The sequence below is a fragment of the Platichthys flesus genome, chromosome 4 (assembly GCF_949316205.1).
Source record: "Platichthys flesus chromosome 4, fPlaFle2.1, whole genome shotgun sequence".
Classification (NCBI taxonomy): domain Eukaryota; kingdom Metazoa; phylum Chordata; class Actinopteri; order Pleuronectiformes; family Pleuronectidae; genus Platichthys; species Platichthys flesus.
The window spans coordinates 13,535,710-13,547,950 of record NC_084948.1 but is presented as its reverse complement, the minus strand read 5'-3'; the positions used below and the strand labels follow the sequence as shown (position 1 = coordinate 13,547,950).

The 12,241-nt window shown below is 43.3% G+C and overlaps 1 protein-coding gene across 1 annotated transcript in view; it reads right to left on the bottom strand.

The window, feature by feature from the left end:
* LOC133951469 (cGMP-dependent 3',5'-cyclic phosphodiesterase) overlaps window positions 1–12,241 on the bottom strand; it is a 99,927-nt gene that overhangs the window by 18,396 nt on the left and 69,290 nt on the right. Inside the window, exons 4-13 of the mRNA XM_062385413.1 lie at window positions 11,977–12,065; window positions 8,221–8,330; window positions 7,329–7,384; window positions 7,070–7,129; window positions 6,460–6,616; window positions 5,605–5,657; window positions 2,776–2,850; window positions 2,321–2,362; window positions 1,569–1,637; window positions 1,068–1,198 (exon numbers count right to left, since the gene is read on the bottom strand). Of these exons, the coding sequence (XP_062241397.1) occupies window positions 1,068–1,198; window positions 1,569–1,637; window positions 2,321–2,362; window positions 2,776–2,850; window positions 5,605–5,657; window positions 6,460–6,616; window positions 7,070–7,129; window positions 7,329–7,384; window positions 8,221–8,330; window positions 11,977–12,065 (842 nt within the window). The remainder of the gene's footprint in view (window positions 1–1,067; window positions 1,199–1,568; window positions 1,638–2,320; window positions 2,363–2,775; window positions 2,851–5,604; window positions 5,658–6,459; window positions 6,617–7,069; window positions 7,130–7,328; window positions 7,385–8,220; window positions 8,331–11,976; window positions 12,066–12,241) is intronic.

Below are 12,241 nucleotides of genomic sequence, written 5' to 3'. Positions count from 1 at the left end.
AAGTACACACACACACACACACACACACACATACTCATAACCCACACCCACACAGGTTTTTCACAGCTATCCTTCTCCATATTCGTGCCTAACACTAAACTTAACCTAACCACTGTTCACATCTTACCACTAACCCTAACCAGGAGCACAGAAATGACGCTTTCCTCATTAGGACCTGGCTTCGGTCCCCATGAGATCTACTGGTCCACACTACGTGAGGACACTCTTTGGCATACATACATTCCCTTGCCCCAATATTAACCATCCCAATGAAATACCTAAACCTAACCCTAACCATAACTTTTAACTCCTTAAACCCTCAGGCAGCTCTTTGAAAAAGTGAGGACGTGAAAAATGTCTCATTAGTTCTTTACTTAAACTGGTCCTCACCCACACGTATACTGTCAGGGCCAGGACATGGTGCCAAAGCAGGCAGCCTCATCACCCGCTGCTGTTGGACTTATGACCGGACTCTAGATCATCAAATACCCATCTGCATGGTCACACACACACACACACACACACACACACCCACACACACACACACATCCACACACACACACACACACACACACACACACACATACACACACACACACACACACACACACACACACACACACACAAACACACAGATTTGATTTGGCTCCAGTCTGATGGTATCCACTGATAGGGCTACGCAGCACCTTCGGCTGCTTAATGGCAGATTTCAGTGGAAACAGTAGCAGCACAGGCTCCACTGCTACAAACCCAAACCAAAAGGCTACCCATCCCGACGTTACTGTCAACCGCTGTCACATAAATCTTTGTATCATGAGTCAGTGCTTCAGGATTTAGGAAAAAGCCTAATCATCTTCAGACTGACATTCCTGCATTTGAAAAATGCTTTAGCAATAAGCCATTAGTGAGTGAGCTACAGTGATTTGTGAACAGCTCCGAAGTTAAAAACAGGAGAGTGTCTCTTGAAATCTTCATGAAAAGCTGCAGGCAGACACAGCATGCAACCCAAAAGGTAAAGAAGGCTAAGGAGAGCCTACAGAATGGACACAGATCTTTTACATACATACCTCTGGCCACCATGCTTGTTGAAGGTGCATGCTAGCGCCACCACCTGACCAGTCGCCCTGCTGACCACTGGGACACACAGCATGGAGGAGATCTCACAGCCTAACATACTGGACAGCTGCCGACGCTCCTCCTGAGAGAGAGTCAGACAGAAACAAACGATCAGATAGATAGATAGGTATGTAGGTCAGTCGGTCTGTATGTAGGTAGCTATAGGTAGTTAGGTTGCTTGCTTGGTTAGTGAGTAGGTTTTTGGTGGGTAGGTACTAAGTTAGTTGATCAGTTGGTTGGTTGGATGGCCGGAAGGCAGGCAGGCAGGCAGATAGGTAGTTGTTTTGTTAGTAGGTACCTAAGTAGGTATGTAGGTTGTTGGGTGGGTAGTTATTCGGTTAGTTAGTAGGTAGCAAGTTAGGTAGCGCGTAGGTAGGTTAGTAGGTTGGTTGGTGGACTAATAGACGAACAGACAAACAGACAGAAAGACAGACAGGCAGACGTGTTCTTACTGCACTGATGTCCTGAAGCGTAATTGACTTCTTCTTTTCAACAACCTGACCGAAACGTCCAAACATCAGCTGAAAAGACAAGACAAAAGGAGAGAGAGATAAAGACGGGGTGATTGAAAAATGAGTGTAATGAGGGTGAGAGGCAGAGCGAACATGCGAAAATGGAGAAACTGGAGCATTTTATAGCGGTAAAATATATAAATAAAGGTTGTTTATTCAGAGAGAAGTCTATTAGCTCCCTTGTTAAATCAGCACAAATGGTTTATCCAGGGTGCATGTTTTTTGTGTCTTAATATCTCTCTACACCGACTATTACCGAGATTTCACAGATCATTTATGCTGGGGTACGCAGTCCATTCACTCCATAATGGAAAGCCTGTTAAAAATGCGCCGTGTGGAGCACAACCAAGGACAGGAGACTGAAAGCAACCCAGAGGAAACGAATGGTGTTCTCTGCCAAATTTCTTAATTGTAACCACTGCCAGGGATTATAAAAGATTTAATGTGGAAGGTTTATTCACTCATGTCAGTCAAAAAAACTTACAGGATGAGTTTCAATATGCAGTATGCATGATAAAAATTGCGACAAAACCTCTTAATATGCTTTAGTGCACAAACTCAAGGGTATTCAACAAATAATTTAATAATTCTATAACAAATAAAAATGAGCAAAAACTGGCAAATAAATGCACTGGCAAAATAAACTCATCTGTACTTTTTTTACTGGTAATGATTATGTTTTTTGACCTCACCGGGAAGCTGATCTCCTCTTCCAGGACTTTGTCTCCAACCACCTACAGGGTCACAAAGGTCAAAGGTTATTGTTTATTCAAATGTTAATGTCCAAATACTCTTCGGTGAATGAGTCACTGCTAATGTGTGTGTGAGTGTGTACGAGTTTCTATCCTGGTGGAGAACTCAAACTGGCATATGACTCATGCGCAGGGGACCAAGTCTCTGTCTCATTGCAATCAGTAGCCTGTTGATGTGCCTGGTGCAATTTTCTTGAAAAAACATGAAAAAAATAAGAAACAACAAAAAACTGGACCCCATGATGTCTGTTTTAATGACAAAGGCTGTTTTGATTTGCTCCCCTAGGGGGCATAGCTGATGTTGGAGCCTGCACTCTTGGGGTGATTTTCATGACAAACCAAGTGTTTTTGTGTGTATGTGTGTTTGTGTTTGTGTGTGGTCTTTGTGTGCGTACCTGGCAAAACACCTGGTGGTTGTCCTCGGACACCAGTAGTAGACAACAACACTGCGAGTTAGTCTGCTGCTGCAGCTGAAAGGAGAAACCAAACACAACATGAGTCATATATGACATATAATCACAACATAATCACAAAAATCTCTCTCAGATTGTTTTTAAAGCCTTCATTTATGATTCTATGGAGCGTAGCTAAGGTGTGAAGCAGAGATTAGAGATCAGTGGACAATGGAAAATGACTGGAGTTATCGAGGGGCAACAATTCAATACTATCTCCGCTAAAAAATTGTCTGGTTTTATTGTGTCTAAAATAGTTTGAGTGAAGGGATATACATAAAACTGAGCATATACACATATTATTATCTTTAACACATATTGTCATTCAACGTCTCTACATTTATATAATCATTCATATACTTTTCAACAGATATGACTACCTTGCTTAATACGTGGGTATATCCTGGGTCATTCTCTTTTTCTTTTATGACAATAATCTTACTAATAATAATCAATACACCAAATAAATCAACTTTTACTCATGGTATCTTGTATTTAATAAGTTATCATCTCATCAAAACATGAATGTCCTTGCAGATAACCTCAAATACATTATCATGCATTGATTTAAGCACAAGATGAACGTTTTCCGTCGAAATTGTAAGTCTCTAAATCCCTGCGTAGACAATGAAAGTCCCGTTTTGCTGCCTGTGTGTGTGTGTAAGTGTGTGTGAGTGTCTGCATGTTTCTGCTGCCGTGCTCTGTGTCCTGAGGGGTTGCAACCAATATCCTGCTGTTGTCTCTGATGGGAAACATTTCATTCACATTCATAGCCTGAAATAGACTCCCGAGGTGCAAACAAGCCCACCTTTATACACGCTGACACAAATACTGTCAGTAAACACGCAATATACACACGCACGCTCACAAACCCACGCACAGTTATACGTAAGAGCAGCGTTTCCTGACACAATATTCTTCTGTGTAATCCACGGAGCTGGATGGAGAACAACCAGGACAGGAATAAACAACAGCTGCTGCCAACACACACTCGCCCCTCAGTCACACACGTAAACGATGTTGCTGCGCCAACATATAATAATAAGACCCTCCGCCCCCTTTTTCCCAAATACTGCTAATCTCATAAGAGCTGCCCCGAGCATTTCCCACCAAAATGACGATTCTTCAGAAGCAACCATTTCCCCGCTCCTCTTTGTACCTTCCCTCCTCTCCCGTTCCCCTCACCCCTTTTTACAACTGTAACAATAAACAGGCGGAAAAAAATCCTGTCGCACTCAAAACACATTTTAAAACCGCCGCAGGCTTTCACAGCCTCTCCCTTCCTTCAAATGCATGTTGGAGGCGTCAAAAGCTGACGTTGTGTTGAACGCGCAGGCCGCCCTGCAGCAGCGCTGTTTGACCACACAGAGACGTTCCTGCAACCATCGAGGTACGACGGATGCAGGTAGATCATAATAATCCCTCTCCATTCTCTGATTTTACCATTTTTATAGAGAAATAAATAGATTTTTAAAATGACCACTTTGGATAAAATGTATAATCAATCTTTTTTCATGCTGCCAAAACGAATATCATTTTCTTTTACAAGAGCACAGCAGTTAAAACTAAATGAGTTTCTCTTATTAAACTGATGGAAGACATAATTGAAAATTCTGAAGGAAATGGGCAGAAGGGTGAAAATGAGCTGCTGATTATGCATCCGAGTCAAACGTTTGAACAGGTTAAGTGCTTTAGCTGCAAATGTTTTTTTAAACACTGACACATTTTCAGACTCCAGCATTTAGGCTTTATAAGGATCTATGGTACAATTGGAATACAACATCTATATTTTAGTCCTATTGTCTGATTTCAATAATGTACAATCATTGTGTATTTTATTTCTACTACAAGAATTGCCTCTATTCCATGGAGGCTGCCATGTTGAATGACCATGTTTCTACAGTAGCCCAGAGATAGACAAACCAATAACTAGCTTTAGAGAGGACCTTTCATATTGTTACATTGCCTGAAGGCCACTGTAGATTCAACACGCTTGGAGAGGAAGGGTGGAGGAGGGGTTTTCTGTTAGTTGCAATCTGCAACCTCACCACTGTGTGTCACTAAATCCTGCACAATGGTCCCTCAAAATTATTGGGAATATCTGGATCTCCAAAAATAGTATTATTAAGTATTAAAGGCTGCAACTAACAATTATTTTCATTATTGACCTTTTTGATTTCAAGAATATTTGGTCCAGAAAACTGTCTGAGGCAAATTTTCATTTTATATAAAGATATCTTTCGGGCCGTTTGCCTTGATAGAAAAAATATGAAATGAGGGGAGAGAACGTTGAAAGACAATGTCCTACAGTTTAGGATAATGATCTAAAGTCAGACAAATCAGACCAGACATCAAGTCCTTTATGCTCAGTCGTCTGAGAAACGAACCACAAGTGTTTTGCATACATTCATTTGGCTTTTATGAAGCTCTGAAAGAGTCTTTGAATCTCGGATGCAGTATAACCTTCACCTCTGCCTCCTCCATAGCTTGTCTTTATCCATGAATCATTTCACATATTTGAAATGTTGTCAGGTTTCTGCACTAACTGTAACCTACATCTGACATCTTCCCCCGCTCTCAGGGAACCTATATCATGCATATGGAGGGGCCATGCTGATGAAGTAATTTTGTGATAAAGAGCCTCTGGTATGGGCACTGACAGGGGGAGAGATGGGCAGTCGCTGGGAAGGATTTCATGCTGTGCATGGGCTGTACATTTTGAACTGTGCATGTGTACCATGTGGGAGTGTGTGAGTGATCTCGACCACTTACATAATTGATGACTTTGAGCTGGAGAGAGGCTGCGTCAAGGTCATAGAGCTCGCCTGAAAGTGAAAAGGGAGTGAGAGAGAGACCATGATGGGAGAGAAAAAAACAGAGAGGAGCAAGGGCAGCTTGGGAAGGACGGGAATGCAGAACATGTACGCGAGTGGACAGAAAGCAATCCGCGGAGGGATGCACCGAGACAGCGAGGTCGAGGAAGGGTGAACGCCAACCACCTAACAGAGGGACTAATCATGGAGACAAGACAAGAGATGGAGGGATGCCTGGACTGCAGATGAAGACAAAAAGGAAGTGCCGGACGGGGAAGAAGAAGGAAGGCCGGAAAAACCTAAAGGGACCACAGGCAACTCGTATTTGTTGACAATTACCAGGGAGTAAACAAGATGGATGTGTTTGTGTGGAGCAGCAGTAGCATTAGCAAGTCCACTTTAATTAAGCATGAGATTTTAAACAGTGTATTTGCGAAGCTTTCCGTTGTCACACAGGAGTTGTCACATATTTTCTGTGCCAGTGACAGAGTCCATCTAAATTCATAGAGCTTTTTGTCCAGATGGGTTTCTCTATTAATATAACTCACCTCTCATACACCAGTGTGTGTGTGTGTGTGTGTGTGTGTGTGGACAGTTCAGAGTTTGTGAGTACAGATAGATAGATAGATGGATACTTTATTAATCCCGTGGGAAATTGTGAAAAGTGAAAAGAGTATGTGTGTGTATAAGCATATGTGAGTATGCGTGCAAATGGGTGTGTGTCTGTGTGTGTGTGTGAGAGAGAGAGAGAGACAGAAATTGTGTGTAAATGCGTGTCAGTATAAGAGTGTGTGTGCGTGCGTGCCGACATTACCGCAGAGTTGCAGAATGTTGCGGTCCAGCTCGCAGTAGTCCTGCTCTTTGACGTTGAGATGCAGCAGTGCATTGTGGGACTGTATGGGCGAGGGGCTGAGGGGAGGCCGCTGGTAGGACGTCTGAGCGGCCTGGACTCGCACGCACGCCACCGAGGCCTGTGATGTGGCGCAGACAGAGACGAGGACCAAAGTCAGTTGAGAACAATATTTCTTTAGATAACAAAAACCAATGGAAAGGTGATGTAACTATCACACAGGAATCCCAACTGAGCTTGTGCGTATGCTCACAACACACACATGTTTAGCAGAGATACATAGAGCAACCAGTAGACAGACATTTTGTGAGCTTGAAAATCTGCATCTAGTGAATTCAAATGAGGTGTAATAAGGGGACAGTTGGGCCTTGCTGGAGGTCTGCTCTATTTAGGTAAATTTAGGTGTGGCTTCCTTTAGAGGCTTTTTTTGTGTCTACATCTTTTCGTATTATTGGCAAAGATCTGCCTTCATACAGCGTGCTCAACATGCTGTAAAACATGTTGAGCACGCAGAAGGTCGTACAAGTTTCTTCTTTTTATGTTTACGAAAAAGACATGAAATAGGAATGCTTACGTGTTTTTCCAGAATGTTAAGATGCAGTTCATCCTGATCACTCAGTGGATTACAGCCAACCTGCAACACACAAACACACATCAGTCCAATCTGGATACATGAGCAGGAATCTTCCAGGACGTTGTCGTCACTGTGACGTAAATCTACTGAACCCGTGTTATTTGTTTTTTCATGAATAGACAAAGCTATGACTTGATCAGTACATGAGTTTATTATTGCATTGAAACCCCAACAAATGTTCGTATAATCAAGGTCTCACCAGTGCGACAGTGATGGCCTTGTCCCGCTCCTGGTTCAAGATAGGAATCACAACAGCTGAGAGACAGAGACACAGAGAGTTAGAGAAAGAAAGAGAGAATGAGCGAGAGAGAGAAAGAAGGAGGACAAGCATTCATAATACATACCACACGGATTCACACAAAACAGAGCTTCTTTTTTTTTTATTTCTCCTCATGTCCTTGCCGTGCTCTTAAAATTATTATTATCTCCCTCCATGTTCTAACACTAACAGAGGTGTATAAAGGAAACGAACATGGAGAAATAAAGAATTGATGTCCTTGCATTACACTGTTTCTTCTTCTCTTTCATCTCCTTTCATTTGCGAGTCAGGTCGATGTGGAGCAGACAGCAGCAGCAGATCCACGTGGCCAAATAATAAGTCTAATAACTCAGGGTTGTTGTGTTTGTTTGTACAGAACTCGCAGAATGATGATTAGGCCACATTGGACTCTTATTTCCACCACGATATTGATTGTTCATTGGTATTTATTGAGCTATTATGATTCTTGTATTTTCAGCTGTTTGTGTGATTACATTCCTCAAGGTTATTTTCTCGCTCCTAGATGAAAAACAAAAACCTTAATTTAAACAGTGTGGAGTCTACTCATTCTCCTTGAGCTCCTGAGTGTTTTTTTTTTCTTGTTCTAAAACTTTCATCGCTTTTTTGCTCGTCCAATTTTGCTGCCCACACAGCTCCATACCTCATTCTCAGCCATCATCATCTCATACTTCCCTCTCTCTGTTCTCACTTCTCTCTGCTCCTCTGTATGCACAGAACTATGCTCGCACAATCAGGCAAACACGCGCACACACACACACACTCAGATGCTTCTCCATTTGTGTGTCCACAAGCACCACGCACACACACACACCTCTTCTGTGTGCCGCTAACGGTGCTGCGAGGCAGATTCTGTATTTCTCTGGCAGTTCAGATGGAGGAAGGCCGGCACACTGACATCGCTTCAGCTGGTCTGCGACACTCCTAAGACAGACACACACAAACACACATGTTGAGCTCGACCCTGGTTTTGGAGGGACTGTTAGGGACTGCTGGTCAGAGCCAGGAGCAGTGAGAGAGAGAGAGAGAGAGAGAGAGAGAGAGAGAGAGAGAGAGAGAGAGAGAGAGAGAGACGGTGGGTCAGACAGTGGGGAGACAAACAGGAAAAGCGGATTGGGAGGACAATCTGAGCAAATGGAAAAACAATCAGCAACATTACAAAAACAGACACGTTGTGTTCATTGATACTGACCAAAACAAAAAAAAATGAATGTTTGAATAGTTCTATTATTCATTGTGTCATTATATGAAATCAATACGACCATTTGTGTGTCTGTGTGTATGTGTCTGTGTGTGAGTGTGTGTCTGTCTGTCTGTATTTGTCTGTCTGTGAGTGTGTGTGCTGGCCAGGTGTGAAGCCATGTGTCATGGTGGCAGAGGTGTAAGTCTGCGTTTGTGTTACAGTTGATACAAAGGGCAGCTTTCTTATGCTAAAATATTAGACAAGAACTTGTTTACTCTTGACTTACCACTGCCAATGACTAAAAACACACACACTTGCAAAAAACATGTGTCACAGTCCATTAAACACACACAGTGAAATATATGAGTAAAAGAAGGGAAATAGTTTTACACACACACACACACACAGAAACGCACACAGCAGTGGCTTAACGTCTGTGTTTTGCCTCGATATTAAAATGTCCATTTATCTCATTCTCATTGTAGTTTATCATTGTGGGAAATAGAGCTGACGTTTACTTAATGTCTGTTCAAATCAACTTTATTGTGTGATCTTGAAGCCAATTTATTCTGAGCATGTAAACAAATAAACATGAACCCCTCAGAGGCAGTGAGAGGGAGCTGGAGCAGTGTGGAGTTGGAGGCCTGTGGCAGCAGCACAGACTGGGAGATGGCCAACAGACCACAGTGGTGTCCGTGGATATGTGAGTAGGTGCTGCTCATACAGATCAGCTGATGATTAATAGATGTGGGTGATACTCATTCCTGAACCTGTCTTATGAAATCCAACCTTAATAACTGCTTTACCATTTTCTCTGTACGGTTCTGCACATGACAGAATTCATAAGCGTCACTGTAACAGCTCCTAGTCTGTGTTTGCCTGGACATGTATGTACTTTAAGAATACACAACTCTGTCGTAAGGGAGTAATAGTACCACTGTGGACACTATTTAAAATACATAGCTCACAAGTGAAACACTGTGCGGAGGGCATTGTGGTAGAGCCTGCATACTTCAGTTCCATGATGTGTAAATACATTTTGCAGCTGTGGATTTGATATTTTGCAGCAGCACAGTGGTGCACTGTCAACTCAAAACAAGAAAGTTCCTGGTTCGAATCCCAGTTTGGCCAGTGTCTGTGTGTGGGGAGTTTGCATGTCCTCCCCTTGTCGGTCTGTTTTTTATCCAGGTACTCTCGCTTCCTCCCACAGTCTACAACATCCATCCAGCATCTACATGCTTCTCTACCGATGTAAATACATTTTGCATGAGCAGGTCATGTTGTTAGTTAATAATAGGGTTGACAATCCTGGAAACGCTAACAAGAGCAGACTACACTAAAAATGCATCCGACACATCCCACCTCCTCCCGTCGGCCCTATCGTCCCTGCTTCAGCTGTGTTGACTGTGAAGACTCTGGACATCTGCAGTGAAAGCACCAGCAGGGAACCAAAGACAGCCATGCCCCGATTGGTCATGTTCATAACAGTTAATCGAAAAATGTTATAAAAGGTTTTCAGATACAAATTATCAATCCCTACCTTAAAATGAATATGTGGCTGTGACATCATTATATAAATATGGTGAATTTAGATTGAATTGTAGACCATCATCCATTAAGGGTTTCCTCAGGGCATGTTCAATGTCAGGCCAGTTCCTGATTTAATTTGATCTTAGTTTTATAGATGATTTATTGACCATTTAAATAAGAGTTTTGTCCTAAATATGATAATCTATAAGCATATATATAACTTGCGGTCCAAATGATAATTGTACAAATATAATCGTCAATCATCTGCAATTAGCCAATAATAAATGAATTCGTCCTTTTCACAAAAATATGTTTCATGAATATAAAATTAGCTCCAACTAAAAAAGGACTGCCGTAGTTGTGCAGCAGCATTGTGAATCTCTATATAGTGTGAATCTCTATAGTGTGAATCTCTATAGTGTGAATCTCTATAGTGTGAATCTCTTCAACCTTGAGTTGTGCATCTACCTGCTGCAATATATACAATTTCACTTATCTTGTAAGACACACAGTTTCGAGGATAAACAATCGAGAGGGATTTATTTGCAGATGTTGTTTGTGCACTTTTTGTGTGTCTGTGTGTGTCAAGGTCCAGTTAATGGGTTTGTATGTAATAGAAAAAGGGTTCCACCACCACGGCCTTCTGCCTCCCAGACAGGTTCATGGAGTGTGTGCATGTTTGTGCTTTTGTGTGTGTGTGTGTGTGTTGGTCTCGATAACAGGCTTATATAAGCAGGTGAACTGGAGGGAGAAAGTAACAAAGTGCCCTGTAGCTCTTTTAATATCCCCACCTCCTCAAGACTGCATGCTGCACTGACAGTGTGTTAGCGAATATGTGCTTTGTGTGTGTGTATGTGTGTGTGTGTTTGTGAGTTTGAGTGCACCAGGTTGTATGTTTGTCTTGTGTCCTTGCATGCTTGTGCATAAGCATGTAAGTGTGTGCGATCCTGTGTTTCTGTGGCAATGAGGGGTCCGAAGAGAGGTTCTTATCTGACAAACAGACAGTTGCATCAATAATGTAGTATTGGTTTTTGCCAGTGCCCGGGCAGCGGGGCGGAGTCGAACGCAGGGCTGTGGAGCTTCGGAGAGCACTTAAGAGCGGAGAGGATCGTCATGGCTTACCGAGGGACCCCGGGCGCTGTCACCTCGGCTATTAGCCCTGCAACGCCTCCGCGGGGACAGGGCTTGAAGGTGAGAGAGGGAGAGGAGCGGCGGGGAGGGCAGCCGGAGGGGTGGAGAGTAGAGAGGCCGAAACACAAGCGGCTTAGTGCCTCATCGCTCTTCGGGGAGAGACCGGGCAGAGAGGGGAAAAAGGGCAAAGACAGGCTGATGCAGTGAGGTGGCAAGGTGGAATAGCAGATGACAGCGGAGGGGGAGAGCTTGTCAGAGAGACGGTGGGGGGATGTGTAATGAGAGGAGGGGAAAAAAAGAAAAAGGGAGATGAAGGGAGAGTTCTAATGAGAAAGCAATAGAGATGAGGGATGAAGAGGATAAAAGCAGTGGCGAGGGCCTGTGTTGTCTCTCGATGATGACGTCTCCCTCTGTCCCGCTTTTGTGTTGATGGTGTGATTTTGGGTCTAAGCAGCTCATATTCATTCAGGTGCCACCTGCTTTTCACTCAGAGAAAAGAGCTGTGCGTGTGTGTGTGTGTGTGTGTGTGTGTGTGTGTGTGTGTGTGCGTGTGTGAGTGTTTCCCCCTCTATTCGTCTCGCCCTCGTTCTATTGCTTTTCAGGGTGTCGCCGCCCTCAGCGACGTCGGAGCAAATCAGCGCACAGCGGTGATTCGCCGAGACAAAACATCTGCTGCTCAGTGCACGGAGACCCACACACAGACACACAAGCATGAGCAACACACACCTGATCTTTCCCTCCAGAGGCAGTTCGTGTGGCGGGTCGTCAGACAGCAGCCTCGAGTCTCCCTCCAGCATGTAGACACATACACACTCCTGGAATAAAACATACACACACACACACATTTAGGTACACATTCATTTGTAGAATTTAATCAGATCCTAACTAATAAAGTGAGTGATGAGCCTGCATCCATTTACAAAAAGGATCTGTGTTCCTGCTCGCATGTCAGGAAAGAGACACTTAGCTCCACTACGCTGAAAACACTGAC